This window comes from Scyliorhinus canicula, chromosome 11, assembly GCF_902713615.1.
Source record: "Scyliorhinus canicula chromosome 11, sScyCan1.1, whole genome shotgun sequence".
NCBI classification, from domain to species: domain Eukaryota; kingdom Metazoa; phylum Chordata; class Chondrichthyes; order Carcharhiniformes; family Scyliorhinidae; genus Scyliorhinus; species Scyliorhinus canicula.
In genome coordinates this window covers 3442622-3462248 of record NC_052156.1, presented here as the reverse complement: position 1 = coordinate 3462248, position 19627 = coordinate 3442622, and the positions used below count along the sequence as shown (strand labels likewise).

The 19627-nt window shown below is 53.6% G+C and overlaps 1 protein-coding gene across 2 annotated transcripts in view; it reads left to right on the top strand.

Moving 5' to 3' along the window:
* Positions 1–19627, top strand: part of uroc1 (urocanate hydratase 1) — a 138200-nt gene that overhangs the window by 94753 nt on the left and 23820 nt on the right. For both annotated transcript variants that reach the window (XM_038812118.1, XM_038812119.1), the window contains exons 13-16: positions 1047–1119; positions 5522–5643; positions 13506–13579; positions 19480–19578. In XM_038812118.1, coding sequence (XP_038668046.1) covers positions 1047–1119; positions 5522–5643; positions 13506–13579; positions 19480–19578 — 368 coding nt within the window. The remainder of the gene's footprint in view (positions 1–1046; positions 1120–5521; positions 5644–13505; positions 13580–19479; positions 19579–19627) is intronic.

The following is a 19627-nucleotide window of genomic DNA, read 5'->3' as shown; positions in this document are numbered from 1 at the left end:
TACTCTGTATCTAACCCCGTGCTGTACCTGTCCTGGGAGTGTTTGATGGGGACAGTGTAGAGGGAGCTTTACTCTGTATCTAACCCCGTGCTGTACCTGTCCTGGGAGTGTTTGATGGGGACAGTGTAGAGGGAGCTTTACTCTATATCTAACCCCGTGCTGTACCTGTCCTGGGAGTGTTTGATGGGGACGGTGTAGAGGGAGTTTTACTCTGTATCTAACCCCGTGCTGTACCTGTCTGTGATGATATGATCTGCATACTCGTCTGCCATTGGGCCAGAACGTCGGCTTAACATTGGCCCTGGTCGGTCATGTGCCTCTCGACCGATTGGCCGAGAGGCTGAGTTAACCACGCCTCTATCAACGAGGTATAAATGCTCAGAAGCCTGACGATCGTTCCTTTCCACTGTAGACGATCGCCAGGCTGTGTTCTAGTTAATTAAAGCCTGACATTGGTAAATCACTCGCCTCGCGTGCAATCGATGGTGCATCACTGTCCTGGGAGTGTTTGATGGGGACCCTGTAGAGGGAGCTTTACTCTGTATCTAACCCCATGCTGTACCTGTCCTGGGAGTGTTTGATGGGGACAGTGTAGAGGGAGCTTTACTCTGTATCTAACCCCGTGCTGTGTCTGTCCTGGGAGTGTTTGATGGGGACAGTGTAGAGGGAGCTTTACTCTGTATCTAACCCCCGTGCTGTACCTGTCCTGGGAGTGTTTGATGGGGACAGTGTAGAGGGAGCTTTACTCTGTATCTAACCCCGTGCCGTACCTGTCCTGGGAGTGTTTGATGGGGACAGTGTAGAGGGAGCTTTACTCTGTATCTAACCCCGTGCTGTACCTGTCCTGGGAGTGTTTGATGGGGACAGTGTAGAGGGAGCTTTACTCTGTATCTAACCCCGTGCTGTGTCTGTCCTGGGAATGATTATTATTTTGGTTGATTACAGGAATTTGAATATTTAGGTATCCCAGTGCTGAAACCTCTCCTCCTGCTGATAATCTTTAAATATGAAATTCAAAACTATTTATTTCCTTCAATGACTTCCAGGTGCCGATGTGGAGAAAGCTGGAGGTGGGACACTGGAATTTAAGTTCCCTTCATATGTCCAGCATATTATGGGGTGAGTAGGGAGCAAACGCTGTTTTCTATAGCACCTTACCTATCTCAGGATCCGCCATGTGTTTTACCTTTTAAATGTGGTCACTGTTGTAACGTAGTTAACAGGGCAGCCAGTTTCCACACAGCAAGACCCCACAAACAGGAGTGTGATGATCGGATGACCTGTTTGAGCAATGTTGGTTCTTTTGTCCTCATGTCTCTGGACTGAGCCTTCTCGGCTTACACACTAGCGGACTGCACACTGAGTCAGGGCTGAAATTACAAATGATTTAAGGTCGCGTTTCGATACAAACTGATTGGTTTTGGGAGATTATTTCAGGGGATGAGTTTGACAGGTGGATTTGCACAGAAGGGAGCAGCCCATCCTATTCACAGCCTGCCCCCAATCTGCCCGCGATTTTCTGCCGGGCGGGGGGGGGGGGGGGCAGGTCCCAGGCGGCTCGCCTGACCTCTCAGTCGAGTGACCATCGCCACACTCACCTCCTGCCCCCCTCTCCCAGCCTCCCCTTCTGTCCTCGCTGGGAGACGCCTATCATCACCTGGTTCTGGGGCTCCGTGTAGTTTCAGTTAGTGGCCGTTGCTCCCAGATGCTGGACACGAGGGAATTCATAGAATTTACAGTGCAGAAGGAGGCCATTCGGCCCATCGAGTCTGCACTGGCTCCTGGAAGGAGCACCCTACCCAAGGTTAACACCTCCACCCTATCCCTATAACCCAGTAACCCCACCCAACACTAAGGGCAATTTTGGACACTAAGGGCAATTTAGCATGGCCAATCCACCTAACCTGCACATCTTTGGACTGTGGGAGGAAACCGGAGCACCCGGAGGAAACCCACGCAGACACGGGGAGGATGTGCAGACTCCGCACAGACAGTGACCCAAGCTGGAATCGAACCTGGGACCCTGGAGCTGTGAAGCGATTGTTCTATCCACAATGCTACCGTGCTGCCCACTATGGAGGAAGAGTTCACATTGGGATAGTTGAACTTTGATGGATCAAATTGTTTTGTCTCATTCTTAAATTCCTTAAGTTGTATTCAGATGGCTTTGGGGCTATTAATAGGCATGTGAACATCAGCATGTAATTGGGATCTGAGAATGGAAGCTGGTTTTGATCCTCAATCAGATGGCTTCTGCCCAAGACGAGCATTTTTTTCACAATGTCAAAACATACACACACTCTTGGAACAGCTCACATTTTTCAGTTTGTCTGATAATCCATCTGTTGTTCTTTAATTTTGTTTGAAGTGAAGCTGTTTCCAAAAGAGGGGGGGTCATTTCAGTAGAGGACACAGATTTCAGGCGATAGGTAACACGAGGAAACACACAGCGAGTTGTTGTGATCTGGAAGGGGCTGTCTAAAGGCCGGTGGAAGCAGATTCAATAGGAACGCTCAACAAGCAATTGGAAAAGCATTTGAAGGCAACAGAATTACACAGTCAAGGGGAAAGAGCAGGAGGGTTATGACAAATTGGATGGTTCTTTCAATCGCAGGCACACGCCTCAAAGGCCAACTGGCCTTAGATATGCTGTATAATTCTCTGAGCTATAAAAGCTTGTGACGTATTGCTGTTCTTTCATATGTTTGTTTTATCCCCTTGGGGAATAGTTTGAAGTGACAGTCGGACATGCCATTAACAGTCGGACAGGGTGGAGTTCTTCTTGTTTTGGAATCTTCACACTCCTGCAGAGAGTGTGGTGAAGTGGAAGTATTCACAGGCTAAACAACAGTCTGACAGGCTGCCATGTGAATACTCCTTCTGTGGCCCTGACCATCTGTACATCATCTCTAGTCCTGTACATAGGGAGGACTTTTGTAGTCCCCTAAACCCATGATACTGTAGTAGGTCAGACATCCAAGAAAAACCAGCCCAATTTGATTGCTCCTCCTTCCACAAACATTCAAACACTCCACCACCGACGAACAGTGGCAGCCGTGTGTACCATCTACAAGATGCACTGCAGGACCGCACCAAGGTTCCTTAGACAACACGGTAGCACAGTGGTTAGCACAGTTGTTTCACATCTCCAGGGTCCCAGGTTCGATTCCCAGCTTGATTCACTGCCTGTGAGGAGTGTGGAGTCTGCACGTTCTCCCCGTGTCTGCGTGGGTTCCCTCCGGGTGCTCCGGTTTCCTCCCACAGTCCAAAGATGTACAGGTTAGGTGGTTTGGCCATGGTAAATTGCCCTTAGTGTGAAAAAATGGTTAGGTGGGGTACAGGAACAGGGTGGAGGTGTGCAGATAGGGTGGAGGTGTGGGCTTAGGTAGGGTGCTCTTTCCAACGGCCGGTGCAGACTCGATGGGCCAAATGGCCTCCTTCTCCAATGTAAATTCTGTAAACACCTTCCAAAGCCACAGCCACTACCATCTAGAAGGACAAGAGCAGCAGATACCTGGGAACCCCATCACCTGGAGGTTCCCCTCCAAGTCACTCACCACCCTGACTTGGAAATATATCACCGTTCCTTCACTGTCGCTGGGGCAAAATCCTGGAACTTCCTCCCTAACAGCACATTGGGTGTACGTACACCTCAGGGAATGCAGTGGTTCAAGAACCACTACCTTCTCAAGGCCAACAAGGGGAGGCAGTGGCGTAGTGTCGTATTTTCACTCGACTAATAATGCAGAGACCCAAAAGACTTACTCTGGGGTCCCAGGTTCGAATCCTGCCATAGCAGATGGTGGAGTATGAATTCAATAAAAATCTGGAATTAAAAGTCTAGTGATGATCAGGAAACCATTGTCGATTGTCGTAAAAACCCATCTGGGTCACTAATGTCCTTTAGGGAAGGAAATCTGCCGTCCTTACCCGGTCTGGCCGACATGTGACTCCAGACCCACAGAAATGTGATTGACTGTTAACTTGCCCGTTCAAGGGCAATTAGGGATGGGCACAGCCTGTGTCACCTAGGTTCCATGAACGGATTTTAAAAAACCTAGGGATGGGCAACAAATTCTAGCCTAACCAGCGACGCTCACATCCCATAAATGAATGTTATTAAAAGGCCATCCATACCCATTGGATACAATTATCCCAGGTTCCGGGCCAGAGTTCCAGTCACCACTCACCAAGTCTGTCTGGAATGGGATTCAATCCGAGAGGTGGAAATCTTGCCAATAGGCCTTCTTCTTTCGTGACCCTTTCTTTGACCCCTGATCTATGGCTTTGTGGTATTGACATGATGTCAAGGCAAACTAATTTTCCAACTGTGTCGCACTGCCGAAATGGTACCACATCAAGAGTTGTCCAGATGTTAGATACACCCAGGGGGAACAATGGAATAAAGGCCATGGCTGCAGCACGATTTGATATTTCCATTTGCAACCCAACTGTCACTGAAACAAAATGCTTGCATTTATAATAAGCTATTGCACAGATGTTACCAGAATATATCAGACACACATCAAAAACATACCAGGGATAAAAGGGTTAAATTACGAGGGCAGGTTGAATAGAATAAGCTTGTATTCCCTTGAGTAATGGGTACGTGGAAGAGTCCAGGAAAGGTAGGAAAAAGCCTAAAATTAGAGCCAGACCATTCGTGTGATGTCAGGAAGCACATGGGAGTGGAAATTTACCAAAAAAACTGTGCGTGTCGGTGGTCAATGGGGATTTAGATAAAAGCAAATTATTGCGGATGCTGGAGTCTGAAACAAACGAGAAAATGCTGGAAAATCTCAGCAGGTCCGGCAGCATCTGTAGGGAGAGAAAAGAGCTAACGTTTCGAATCCGATGATTCTTTGTCAAAGCGAACAGACAGAGAAAGTGGGAAATGTTTATACTGTGGAGTGAGAATAAAAGATGAGTCATAGCCGCAGAAACCCAGGGAAACCGGGTGCTAATAGAAATTGAATTCAAATTCTCCAATGACCAGAGCAGGAATTGAACTCATTTCCTCTGGATTACTAGTCTACTGACATAACCATAACACCAGGGAACTCTTTGCACCCCATTAACACCTGGTTTCCCTGGGTTTCTGCAGCTATGACTCATCTTTCATTCTCACTCCACCAGTATAAACATTTCCCACTTTCTCTGTTAGCTTTGACAAATAATCATCGGAATCGAAACGTTAGTTCTTTTCTCTCCCTACAGATGCTGCCAGACCTGCTGAGATTTTCCAGCATTTTCTCTTTGGGAATGGAGATTTAGAGATCTAGATAGATTAATTTTTATCGGGTGAGGATATCAAGGGATCTGGAACAAAGGTGAATGTATGGAAATGACCAGCCATGATCGAATTGAATGGAGATCCAGGCTCAGTGGGCTGAATGGCCTCTTCCTGTTCCAACGTCCCCCCCGTCATCTCGTGCTTCCTTCTGTTGACACCCACTTGAGAATCTCCCAGTGTCTTCGCAGAGACTGAAGATCTAACCAACCTCCTCTTCCTCCTCTGCAGTGACATTTTCTCTCTGGGGTTTGGGCCATTTCGTTGGATTTGCACCTCAGCCGACCCTTCTGACCTCGTCGAGACAGACACCATTGCGACGTCGGTGCTGGAGGACATTGCGAATGAAGAAGGTAAAGGAAAAACTGACTTGTTTCCAACTCTCTGTTTCCACGATTGCTGGCTTCTTTTGGGGTTCTGCCCTCTTTCCGCTTCCCTTGACCATCAGTTCCCCATTGGGGTCTCCACCATCCCAGAATTTTCCTGCAGCTTAATTTCAGCAAAAAGACAAAGTCTTCCCAGGCATTGCCCCTAGTTTTGACCCACCAACCCTCCCTGACTACTGCCTCGATGGACCCCTAATGGGCAGGATTGGGATGCCACATGAACCCAGCTTCCTCATTCCATCCCTTCCTGCCATTCCCTGAAAAGTACTTCCTTCCCTCCGCCGTTATGTCTTAGCCTTATCTGCCGATTCAGCACCTTTCTGTTTGTGGGATCCTGCTGTGTACACATTGACTGCGGCGTTTGCCAACACAACGAAGGTGACCTCATTTCAATAATGTCAATAGTGGCTGAGTGGGTAACACTCTCACTTCTGAATCACAGGGTGGTTGGTGTACGTCCAACAACACTCAGGAATCTGGAATCCTCCCAGCTCGGGAGATCAAAAATTTAATTTTTTTGTTTTGAGACGTGGCTGAACAGAGTCACAGGTCTGCAGATTACCTTTTAACAAATGAATAAAACCTTTATTAAACAAGAAAATATTAACTATGATACACTACACCTTCACCCCAGCTGTACCTTTACAAATTTATATAGTTTTATAAGACTATCAGAAGTTACAAATTTGTATACACTAATGTTCTCAGGAAGTCCACAGTCCATGTAAACCAATGGGTGAAATGTGGTCAGACACACCCCACTCTGAAAGCAAGTGATAGATGCCACCCATTCCACACCTGTGGAGTTCTGCCCCTCTATTGTCCTGCCGATACTGGCAGCCTCTGTGGACAGCTTCCAGCTTCTCAGTTACCTGATTCAAACTGAATTCAAATGCTTCTGCGTTTCAGTGTCAGCTCCGGTTGCTAAGCAACAGCTTAGATTTTTTTAAAGTCAATAATTGCCTTTCTGACTTAAACCTTAAGAAAAGGGAGGCAAAGCTTAAAGTAAAACTAAAATTTATAGACTCGTAGGCACCTGTGTTTCACATGAGGCTTGCTTAGCACACAAACACAGAAACAGGAATTAAGCTCAACGGAAAACTTATACCTGATTTCTAACACACACAATAAAAATCTAAATTATTAAACAATCTCTGTTTCCTAACAAACTCAATACCACTAAGGCATAGTCGCAGTCATGTGCACGATCTACAAGATGCACTGCAGCAACTCAGATGGTCAGTACTGAGGGAGTGCCGCACTGTCAGAGGGTCAGTACTGAGGGAGTGCTGCACTGTCAGAGGGTCAGTACTGAGGGAGTGCTGCACTGTCAGAGGGTCAGTACTGAGGGAGTGCCGCACTGTCAGAGGGTCAGTACTGAGGGAGGGCTGCACTGTCAGAGGGTCAGTACTGAGGGAGTGCTGCACTGTCAGAGGGTCAGTACTGAGGGAGCGCTGCACTATCAGAGGGTCAGTACTGAGGGAGTGCCGCACTGTCAGAGGGTCAGTACTGAGGGAGTGCTGCACTGTCAGAGGGTCAGTACTGAGGGAGTGCTGCACTGTCAGAGGGTCAGTACTGAGGGAGTGCCGCACTGTCAGAGGGTCAGTACTGAGGGAGGGCTGCACTGTCAGAGGGTCAGTACTGAGGGAGTGCTGCACTGTCAGAGGGTCAGTACTGAGGGAGTGCTGCACTGTCAGAGGGTCAGTACTGAGGGAGTGCTGCACTGTCAGAGGGTCAGTACTGAGGGAGTGCCGCACTGTCAGAGGGTCAGTACTGAGGGAGGGCTGCACTGTCAGAGGGTCAGTACTGAGGGAGTGCTGCACTGTCAGAGGGTCAGTACTGAGGGAGCGCTGCACTATCAGAGGGTCAGTGCTGAGGGAGTGCTGCACTGTCAGAGGGTCAGTACTGAGGGAGTGCCGCACTGTCAGAGGGTCAGTACTGAGGGAGTGCTGCACTGTCAGAGGGTCAGTACTGAGGGAGTGCTGCACTGTCAGAGGGTCAGTACTGAGGGAGTGCCGCACTGTCAGAGGGTCAGTACTGAGGGAGCGCCGCCCTGTCAGAGAGTTAGTACTGAGGGAGTGCTGCACTGTCAGAGGGTCAGTACTGAAGGAGTGCCGCACTGTCAGAGGGTCAGTGCTGAGAGAGTGCTGCACTGTCAGAGGGTCAGTGCTGAGAGAGTGCTGCACTGTCAGAGGGTCAGTACTGAGGGAGTGCCGCACTGTCAGAGGGTCAGTACTGAGGGAGTGCTGCACTGTCAGAGGGTCAGTACTGAGGGAGTGCTGCACTGTCAGAGGGTCAGTACTGAGGGAGTGCCGCACTGTCAGAGGGTCAGTACTGAGGGAGTGCTGCACTGTCAGAGGGTCAGTACTGAGGGAGTGCTGCACTGTCAGAGGGTCAGTACTGAGGGAGTGCTGCACTGTCAGAGGGTCAGTACTGAGGGAGTGCTGCACTGTCAGAGGGTCAGTACTGAGGGAGTGCCGCACTGTCAGAGGGTCAGTACTGAGGGAGTGCCGCACTGTCAGAGGGTCAGTACTGAGGGAGTGCCGCACTGTCAGAGGGTCAGTACTGAGTGAGTGCTGCACTGTCAGGGGGTCAGTATTGAGGGAGTGTTGAACTGAGTGAGTGAGGTCACAGCAGGCTAGAAAATTCCCATCAGCAATCCAGCATGTTTCCCGTGGATGAATATTTAATGAGTCTGCAGCGAACGGGACGGTGTGACAATGCGTTATTGCAGCCGGCGAGAATCCTGGTGTCTCCACACCCGCTCCGATAATTTGTTTGCAAATTGGAAATTTCTGCCCAAGGTCCTGAAAGTGTTAAAAATGCTTCGTGCTGCCACCTGCTTCGTGCTGCCACCTGCTTCGTGCTGCCACCTGCTTCGTGCTGCCACCTGCTTCGTGCTGCCACCTGCTTCGTGCTGCCACCTGCTTCGTGCTGCCACCTGCTTCCTTCCTGGTCTGGGTGAAGTCGCACATTTTGGGGGATTTAGAGATGCTGCTGTTGATATTATCGTGTTTGATACGAGAGAAAGGGGAAAAAACAGCTGGGGTTTCCTGAACAACGACCGTTAAAATGTGCTGAACTAATTGGATAGCTCATTTGAACAGACAGAACAGGCACAAGGAGCTGGTTGGTCTCATTCTCTGCTGTTTGGTGGCTCAATTAAACCTTCGCCCCATTCCTGAGGCCGGTTTGATATCGCCAGGGGAGAAAGACAGAGACTGGGAACTCTCGGCCAGTTTGTTTAACATCTATTAATAGCAAGATGCTGGAGTCATTAATCAAAGAGGAAATAGCCAATCATTTATAAAACTAAATATAATGAAACCTAGTCAACATGGTTTCATGAAGGATAAATCATGTTTGACAAGTTTGCTCGAATTTGTTGCGGTTGTAATAGGGAGAGTAGATGGAGAGGAATCTGTGGACGGAAGGCAGGATTTTTCACCCCATCCGTCCCCATTGAGTTGGAACAAATGGGTTTTTTCAGAGTGGAAAGTTATAACGAGTGTAGTACCACAGGGATCAGTACTTGGCCCACAATTGTTCAGTATTTACATTAATGACCTGGAGGAAGGAACAGAATGTAAAGTTTCCGAATTTGCCAATGATATGAAAATAGGTGGAGGGGCATTTTGTGATGATAATATTGTTATTCTTCAATATCCTGGGAGTTACCAGAAACTGAACTGGACTAGCCATATCAATACTGTGGCTACCAGGACAGGTCAAATGTGAAGAATCCTACGGCGAGTAACTAACCTTCTGACCCCCCCCCCCCCCCCCTCCCCCCCAAAGCCTGTCCACCATCTACAAGGCACAAGTCTGGAGTGTGATGGAATACTCTCCACTTGCCTGGATGAGCGCAGCTCCAACAACACTCAAGAAGCTCGACACCATCCAAGACAAAGCAGCCCCGCTTGATTGCTCCCCTTCCACAAACATTCAAACCCTCCATCACCGACAAACAGTGGCAGCCGTGTGTACCGTCTACAAGATGCACTGCAGAAACTCACCAAGGTTCCTTAGACAGCACCTTCCAAACCCACCATCTTTACCATCTAGAAGGACAAGAGCAGCAGATACCTGGGAACCCCACCACCTGGAGGTTCCCCTCCCAGTCACTCACCACCCTGACTGGGAAATATATCAGCCGTTCCTTCACTGTCGCTGGGGCAACAGCCTGGAACTCCCTCCCTAACAGCACAGTGGGTGTCCCTACAACTCAATAACTGCAGCGGTTCAAGAAGGCAGCTCACCCCCACCTTCTGAAGGGCAATTAGGGATGGGCAATAAATGCTGGCCTAACCAGCGACGCCCACATCCCGTAAATGAATTTAAAAATATATAGATATACTGGGTGACTGGACAAAATCTTGGCGAATGGATTTAACGTGGGTAAGTGCGAGGTCACGCCCTTCAGTAGGAGGAATCAAAAGGCAGATTACCTAAATGCAGAGAGACTGCGGGTGAGTGAGGTACAGAGGGGTCTGAGTGTTCTCGTGCATGAATCATTAAAAGCTAACAGGCAGGTTCAACAAGTAGTCAAGGCGGCAAACGGCATTTTGGCCTTTATTGCAAAGGGGTTGAGTTTTAAAAGAGGGAGGTTTTGATGCAATTGTACAGGGTGTTGGTGAGGTCTCACCGGGAATACTGCATATTGCTCTCCTAATCTAAGAGAGGATATTGTGGCATTGGAGGCCATCCAAAGGAGATTCACCAGGATAATCCCTGGGATGAGAGGGTTTTCCTATCAAGAGGGACAATGTAGTCTGGGTCCGTATTCCTTGGAGTTTAGAAGAGTGAGGGGTGACCTTATTCAGACACACAAGACCCTGAGGAGGTCTCACAGGGTAGATGGTGAGATGTTTTCACTGGTGAGTGAGTCTCGAACAAGGGGACATAGCCACAGGATAAAGGGCCGGCCATTTAAAATTGAGATGCGGAGAAATTCCTTCCTGCAGAGGGTGGTGAATCTCTGGAACTCTCTGCCCCGGAGGGAGGTGGAGGCTGTTTTGTTATGCTCTTGACGTAGCATAAGCTGTTTCCTTGATGTGCACTCTGACAAAGGAAGGTTCAGACTTGGAGACAGCATTTACACATTTATTAAACTGTTCTCCTACTTGGATTCGACTCTCCTGTTAATCCTGCTATAGCTACTCAGACTGACGAACCAGTCTGCTACAATCCAGGTGGTGGGTGTGATGTGTTTCAATCAACTCTGTGTACTCACTGAGTGTCTCCACTGGAAATAGAAATATCATGTGTGCTGTGTCCTTTTATATGGGTTGGTGTAATGCCCTCCTGTGGTAGTGTCACCGTGTGTGTCGCGAATGCTCATTGGTCGTGTCCTATCTTACTGGCCTATTGGTTGAATGTCTGTGTATCATGTCTCTGGTGCTCCCTCTAGTGTCTAGCTAGTCTACGTGTATTTACATTAACCCCTTGTGTATTTACAGTGATGCATATCACCACAGAGACCAGATCATTAGAAGTATTTAAAATGGAGGTGGAGTGTGTGGGGGGGGGGGGGGGGGGGGGGGGGGGGGGGGGGGGGGGAGTGAGGAATTCCAGGGTCCCTGGACTTCACAAAAGAGAGAGGAGAAACTCACAGGAGTGAATAAAGAAATAGGGCAACTAATTCAGTTGAAACCTCCTGGCAAGATTTACGGCAGTCTTTGTAATTTTATGAAAATGTTGGTCTCTTTTACTGACAGAGTTAATATATTTCCACATCCCTCCTGCTTGTAAACTCATACAAATGTCAAAAGGTTGGATTTAAAAGTTGAAAGGTTACATGTGAACAGAAATTGCTTCTAATCACATTCAGGATTTGCTCTCGACCTCCATTCCTCTGCCTCATTTCCTGTCTGGTAAAATTGCAAAGTTAAAATTCAAACAGACTCGTTAATCCACTCTACCCCCTGATTGCAGGCTCACAACGAGACACATTTGTCACTCTGTGAAGCCTCATTTAATCCATGGACATTAGGGAGTCAGAAATATCTTTTGTTTGAGTCAGTTCAATCCCAGTTCCAGATGTTAACATCAATGAACAATGAAGTGACAAAGTTGATATGTTTTACCCACAGCTGAAGACAATTTGACCCCAATCAGCACCACAGACACATTGAGGTGAATTTACTTTTTAAATTTGCAAAGAGCCAAGTAGAAGGGTCAAAACAAATGAAATCAATCAGGCTGAAGAGATTAGGAGAACCAGCCTTGGCTATTGAAGTTTTTAATTCATTCTCAGGTTGTCAGTGAGCAGTTATTCTTCAAACCAAGTCCCATCACACACTCCCAGGACAGGTACAGCATGGGGTTAGATACAGAGTAAAGCTCCCTCTACACTGTCCCCATCAAACACTCCCAGGACAGGTACAGCATGGGGTGAGATACAGAGTAAAGCTCCCTCTACACTGTCCCCATCAAACACTCCCAGGACAGGTACAGCACGGGGTTAGATTCAGAGTAAAGCTCCAACTACACTGTCCCCAAGAAACGCTCCCAGGATAGGTACAGCACGGGGTTAGATACAGAGTAAAACTCCCTCTACACTGTCTCCATCAAACACTCCCAGGGCAGGTACCGCATGGAGTTAGATACAGAATAAAGCTCCCTCTGCACTGCCCCATCAAACACTCCCAGGACAGGTACAGCACGGGATTAGATACAGAGTAAAGCTCCCTCTACACTGTCCCCATCAAACACTCCCAGGACAGGTACAGCACGGGTTAGATACAGAGTAAAGCTCTCTCTACACTGTCCCCATCAAACGCTCCCAGGACAGGTACAGCACAGGGTTAGATACAGAATAAAGCTCCCTCTGCACTGCCCCATCAAACACTCCCAGGACAGGTACAGCACGGGATTAGATACAGAGTAAAGCTCCCTCTACACTGTCCCCATCAAACACTCCCAGGACAGGTACAGCACGGGGTTAGATACAGAGTGAAGCTCCCTCTACACTGTCCCTATCAAACACTCCCAGGACAGGTACAGCACGGGATTAGATACAGAGTAAAGCTCCCTCTACACTGTCCCCATCAAACACTCCCAGGACAGGTACAGCACGGGGTTAGATACAGAGTAAAGCTCCCTCTACACTGACCCCATCAAACACTCCCAGGACAGGTACAGCACGGGGTTAGATACAGAGTAAAGCTCCCTCTACACTGTCCCCATCAAACACTCCCAGGACAGGTACAGCACGGGGTCAGATACAGAGTAAAGCTCCCTCTACACTGTCCCCATCATACACTCCCAGGACAGGGACAGCACGGGGTTAGATACAGAGTAAAGCTCCCTCTACACTGTGATGTGACCATCAATTCACTCGGAAGACGATTGGAAGTAAACTGTGGTTTTAATAGTCTTACAACTGAGCCTGCCTGCGACCAGAAGAACTGAGGGCAGGCTCACACGGCTGCAGTACTTTATACTTCTGGTAGTGGGAGGGGCCATGGCCGGAGCCAAGGATGGAGCACTGTACAAGCTCCTCATCTCCCCCTATGGGTAGAGCCGCGCAACGGCTCACAGACAGAGTACTATACAATACAATACAGTGTGAATTACATTCACCACACACTGTCCCCATCAAACACTCCCAGGACAGGTTCAATATGGAACAGTGAAGATCTCTCAGTAGCTGGGATGTCCATATTACCATTAACTTCCACCTGGGATGGTGAGATATTGGATTGGGATGTGGAATTCTGAACTGGACAGATCCAATATTAGTCGCTTGTCCCACAGCCCAGGAGAATCCTCCTGCATTTTGTCTGGATCCCATTGTAACAGTGATGTGTCTGTTTTCTACTTTTCAGAGACCAGCAGTTTTGTGAAGCAACAATATTCAGACAACATCCACTGGATCAGGGAGGCCGCAAAGCACAACATGGTTTGTGTCGCCTGAAATTATCCTTCTCCTCTCCAGCGATGTCAATTGCAACTGGATCATCTCCATTGGAATTAGTCCTGCTTCCCACACCCCTGCACGGGGGTGGGGGTGCTGGGTGGGGTGGGGGTGCCGGGTGGGGGTGGGGGTGCAGGACGGTGGTGGGGGTGCCGGGTGGGGGTGGGGGTGCTGGGTGGGGTGGGGGTGCCGGGTGGGGGTGGGGGTGCAGGGCGATGGTGGGGGTGGGGGTGCCGGTTGGGGGTGGGGGTTCCGGGTGGGCGCGGGGACGCAGGGCGGTGGTGGGGGTGCAGGGCGATGGTGGGGGTGGGGGCGCAGGGCGATGGTGGGGGTGGGGGTGCAGGGCGATGGTGGGGGTGCCGGGTGAGCGCGGGGGCGCAGGGTGGGGTGGGGTGGGGGCTTCGGGTGGGGTGGAGGTGGGGGCTCAGGGTGGGGTGGGGGCTCAGGGTGGGGTGGGGGCTCCGGGTGGGGTGGGGGTGCAGGGCGGGGTGCCGTGGGGGCTCAGGGTGGGGTGGGGGTTCAGGGCGATGGTGGGGGTGGGGGCGCAGGGCGATGGCGGGCGTGCTGGGTGGGCGCAGGGCGATGGTGGGGGTGGGGGCGCAGGGCGATGGTGGGGGTGCCGGGTGGGCGCGGGGGCGCAGGGTGGGGTGGGGTGGGGGCTTCGGGTGGGGTGGAGGTGGGGGCTCAGGGTGGGGTGGGGGCTCAGGGTGGGGTGGGGTGGGGGCTCCGGGTGGGGTGGGGATGCAGGGCGGGGTGGGGTGGGGGCTCAGGGTGGGGTGGGGGTGGGGGCTCAGGGTGGGGTGGGGGCTCAGGGTGGGGTGGGGTGGGGGCTCCGGGTGGGGTGGGGGGGCAGGGCGGGATGGAGTGGGGGCTCAGGGTGGGGTGGGGGTGCAGGGCGGTGGTGGGGGTGCAGGATGGAGGTGGGGGCTCCGGGTGGGGTGGGGGTTGGGGGCTCAGGGTGGGGTGGGGGTGCAGGGCGGTGGTGGGGGTGCAGGATGGAGGTGGGGGCTCCGGGTGGTGTGGGGGTGCAGGGCGGGGTGGAGTGGGGGCTCAGGGTGGGGTGGGGGCTCCGGGTGGGGTGGGGGTGGGGGCTCAGGGTGGGGTGGGGGCTCCGGGTGGGGTGGGGGTGCAGGGCGGGGTGCCGTGGGGGCTCAGGGTGGGGTGGGGTGGGGGCTCCGGGTGGGGTGGGGGCTCAGGGTGGGGTGGGGTGGGGGCTCCGGGTGGGGTGGGGGCTCAGGGTGGGGTGGGGTGGGGTGGGGGCTCCGGGTGGGGTGGGGATGCAGGGCGGGGTGGGGTGGGGGCTCAGGGTGGGGTGGGGGTGGGGGGCTCAGGGTGGGGTGGGGGCTCAGGGTGGGGGTGGGGTGGGGGCTCCGGGTGGGGTGGGGGTGCAGGGCGGGGTGGAGTGGGGGCTCAGGGTGGGGTGGGGGTGCAGGGCGGTGGTGGGGGTGCAGGATGGAGGTGGGGGCTCCGGGTGGGGTGGGGGTGGGGGGCTCAGGGTGGGGTGGGGTGGGGGCTCCGGGTGGGGTGGGGATGCAGGGCGGGGTGGGGTGGGGGCTCAGGGTGGGGTGGGGTGGGGGCTCCGGGTGGGGTGGGGGTGCAGGGCGGTGGTGGGGGTGCAGGGCGGTGGTGGGGGTGGAGGATGGAGGTGGGGGCTCCGGGTGGGGTGGGGGCTCAGGGTGGGGTGGGGGTGGGGGGCTCAGGGTGGGGTGGGGGTGGGGGGCTCAGGGTGGGGTGGGGGTGGGGGGCTCAGGGTGGGGTGGGGGTGGGGGGCTCAGGGGGTGGTGGGGGTGCAGGATGGAGGTGAGGTGGGGGTGGGGGGCTCCGGGTGGGGTGGGGGCTCCGGGTGGGGTGGGGGTGGTAGTTGGTAAAGCAGGTTGCCCCATTTGCAGAGATCCTGGACCGGATTCTCCAAAAATGGGGCTTTGTGGCCACGTCGGCATAAACCCGCTGGCATTGCTCTCCCGAGTTTCCTGGAAAAAATACAACCCGATTCATTTACCCTCAGGGGGATAGCAGGGACCCGGGGACCCGGGGAGCTTCACGCAGTTTTAGCTGTGGATACGGGCCCCCGCATGTCTGGTTCCGAGTCTGCGCATGCACACGGCGGCCTCCAACGGCCGCGCCAAGTGCCATGGCGGACTCAGACCGCCTACCAACACAAACAAACTAGGCCCCCTTGGTCGGCCATGGGTCGATGCATTGGACCAGCCCGAACACTGCCCGGCTGCCCATAAGTTCCCCACCCCCCCCCCCACACCACCGGTGATCGATCCCACCCTCCACCAGGGCAGCCAGTCAGGAGCGGAGTATCGCGGGAAGGGCCTCTGGCAATGGCCCCCGAGCTGCGTGATTTTGGCACGGGGCTGCGGAGAATCCTGCCCTCTGGATCACACACGGCTTTAACCTGGCTTTTTAAGGGAAGTGTTGAGAATTACAAAGTAAAGATTTCTGGTTCGCCTGGTTGCTTTTACTTTGATTATGGTCATTTAATGTTGGTTGTTGTGCACATTGTATGGGGGTGGTGGGTGGTGGGTGGTGGGTGAATCATCAGTTAAACTCATTGCACAAGGCGGCACGGTAGCACAGTGGTTAGCACAGTTGCTTCACAGCTCCAGGGTCCCAGGTTCGATTCCGGCTTGGGTCACTGTCTGTGCGGAGTCTGCACGTTCTCCCCGTGTCTGTGTGGGTTTCCTCCGGGTGCTCCGGTTTCCTCCCGCAAGTCCCGGGGCACGTGCTGTTTGGTGAATTGGACATTCTGAATTCTCCCTCTGTGTACCCGAACAGGCGCCGGAATGTGGTGACTAGGGGATTTTCACAATAACTTAAATGCAGTGTTAATGTGAACCTACTTGTGACAATAAAGATTGTTATTATTATTACACGTTGGGAGACCTGCCCTGCCATCCCAGACTTCTCGCTCCGATATTCCTGGACACCATCCTCATCCTCCTGATCAGATATGGCCTGGCGTTCCTCTCTACCTCCAGCATGTGGCTCTCTGCTGGGTGATGTGCAGGACGCAGCAGGCCAGCACGATGCTCGAGAACCCTCCTGGGGCTGGCTTGGAGCTCCCCACCACAGCGGTCCAGGCATCGGACGTGCACCTTGAGGACGGTGATGCGCCGCTCGATGATGCGCCTGGTTGCTGCATGGGCGTCGTTATAGCGATTCTCCATCCCGGTCTAGATCCTCCACACAGGAGTCATTAGCCACGACCTCAGTGGGTACGCCTTGTCAGCCACTAGCCAACCCCTCATCCGAGGGAGTAGGTCAAAGGTGCCAGTAACTGACCAGTGGGCCAGAATGAATGCGTTGTGCACACTGCCTGGGTATCAGGTGCAGACGTGTGTCTGATGGTCACACACCAACTGCACATTCAGGGAATCGATTCCCTGCCTATTGATGATGGGCACCCCATGTCAAATGGGTACTTGGAGGGCGGTGAGTGCCATTGACCATCCCCCAGACCTGGACATGCCAGCACTGGGGGCAAATCCAGATGCCTGGGCATCCTGGTGGGCCTGGTCCAGGTTAAAGGTGGTGTATGTAGATGCCCAAACGCATTGGGCATCCATGACAGCCCCGATGCACCTGTGCACAGTTGTTTGCGAAATCCCACACGGGTGCCCACTCGAGCCCTGGTCTGAGCCAGATACATAGAAGTTGAAGATTACGGTCATCTTGACGGCCAGTGGGAGTGGTTGTCCTCCTCCATGCCCTGTGTCAGGTACGCCCCCACCTGGCACAGGTGGTTTACAGTCATCCTGCTGAGCCACAGTCATTGGGAGCACTCGCAGTTCCTCAAAGGACAGGCGCCAACGGTAAACACGTGGCCTGACACCGCACCTCCTTTGTACCTCCGCCTCAGTCTGGTGGACGACTCGCACTCCAGCGTCACCCCTGGCCCCTGCTGTTCTGGGACAGGGCATTCCCCGGGCTGGCCCTGGCACCCGTGCCACCATGCATGGTGCAGATATTTTTGTGGGCAAAAGTGGGGAGAGACAGAGAATGTCAGCAAGATTCCCTTGACTATCTGTGATCTGCACCTCACTCAACAAGTCCCCCTCCCTCCCCCGGCCCCTTCGAGATAGTTATAATAATAATCTTTATTGTCACAAGTAGGCTGGCATTAACACTGCAATGAAGTTACTGTGAAAATCCCCTAGTCGCCAAATTCCGGCGCCTGTTCGGGTTCACTGAGGGAGAATTCAGAATGTCCAATTCACCTAACAAGCACGTCATTCAGGACTTGTGGGAGGAAACCGGAGCACCCGGAGGAAACCCACGCAGACACGGGGAGAACGTGTAGACTCCACACAGACACCCCCTCTGTGGGTTACCAGAGGGGGAAGGCTGGGTGGGAGCCACATGACCAGTAACCCTCAGAGCATTTCCAGAACCCTGTTAGCAGTCAGCAGTCTCAACAGCCGGGAGCCTGAAAGTTGCAGCTAGAGGGTGGGTTTAACTGAATTTATACCAGCCATGGGGATCTTAGCCAGGGCACCCAGCCCCAAGGGGGGCACAGCCCCAAGGGGGGCACCGAGCCCCAAGGGGGACACCCCAGTCCGAAGGGGATCACCCCAGTCCCAAGAGGGGCACCCCAGCCCCAAGGGGAACACCCAGCCCCAAGGGGGGCACCCAGCCCCAAGGGGAACACCCAGCCCCAAGGGAGGCACAGCCCCAAGGGGGGCACCCAGCCCCAAGGGGGGCACAGCCCCAAGGGGGGCACCCCAGCCCCAAGGGGAACACCCCAGCCCCAAGGGGAACACCCCAGCCCCAAGGGGGGCACCCAGCCCCAAGGGGAACACCCAGCCCCAAGGGGGGCACCCCAGCCCCAAGGGGGGCACAGCCCCAAGGGGAACACCCCAGCCCCAAGGGGAACACCCAGCCCCAAGGGGGGCACAGCCCCAAGGGGAACACCCCAGCCCCAAGGGGGGCACCCCAGCCCCAAGGGGGGCACCCAGCCCCAAGGGGAACACCCAGCCCCAAGGGGGGCACAGCCCCAAGGGGAACACCCAGCCCCAAGGGGGGCACAGCCCCAAGGGGGGCACCCCAGCCCCAAGGGGGGCACCCAGCCCCAAGGGGTAAGCGCCGTTGCGTTTTACGACAGCATGTACGGGCCGCTCTCACAACTAACCCTGGCCCCTCCAGCTGCAGATCCTGGCGCAAACTGTGCGCCACGGGATCCGCGTATGCGCAGTTCCATCGGCGCCAACGAGGACATGCGCAGTGGCCACCTTCAACGCGCCGGCCCTGAAACAACATGGCGCAGAACTACAGGGGACGGCACGTAGGAAAGGAGGCCCCAGCCACAGAGGCCGGCCCGCTGATTGGTGGGCCCCGATCGCGGGCCAGGCCTCATTGGATGCCCCCCCCCCCACTGGGGTCGGACCCCCCCTACCTCCCCAAAGGCCGCCACCCGACCCTTACACACCGAGGTCCAGCCGGCCCAGAGCGGGTTAGAACGGCGCCACCGGGACCCGGTTCTTTTCTTACGGCTGCTCTGCCCATCCGGGCCGAAGAATTGGCGGGCCGGCTGTGGAGAGCGGCCCACGGCCGGCGCCGCACCAACCACGCCGGCGCCAGTGGCGCCGATTCTCCACTCTGCGGAGAACCGCGTGCCAGCATGGGGGCAGCGTTGGCCATTCGCAGGGATTCTCCGGCCCGGCCCAGGGCTGGGGGAATCCCGCCCAAAGTGTTTCACCCTCACCTGGAGCTCGTGTCTGTTTGTGGACACCGCACTTCAGGCAGGATGTCAGGGGATTAGGGTTGGAGCTGAACAGGATTCACGAGAATGGTTGCTGGGCGCAGGAACTTCAGTGATCTGCAGGGACAGAATTATTTGGCTTCGGACTGGGTTGAAATTTCTTGGTTTGCGTTTTCAGGTGGTCGGGTCCCAAGCTCGAATTTTGTACTCAGACCAGAAAGGACGAGTGAAGATAGCGGTCGCGATAAACCGAGCTATTGCTGCGGGCAAGATCAAGGTAAAAGCAACAACAACTTGTATTTGTGTAGCACCTTTAATGAATCAAC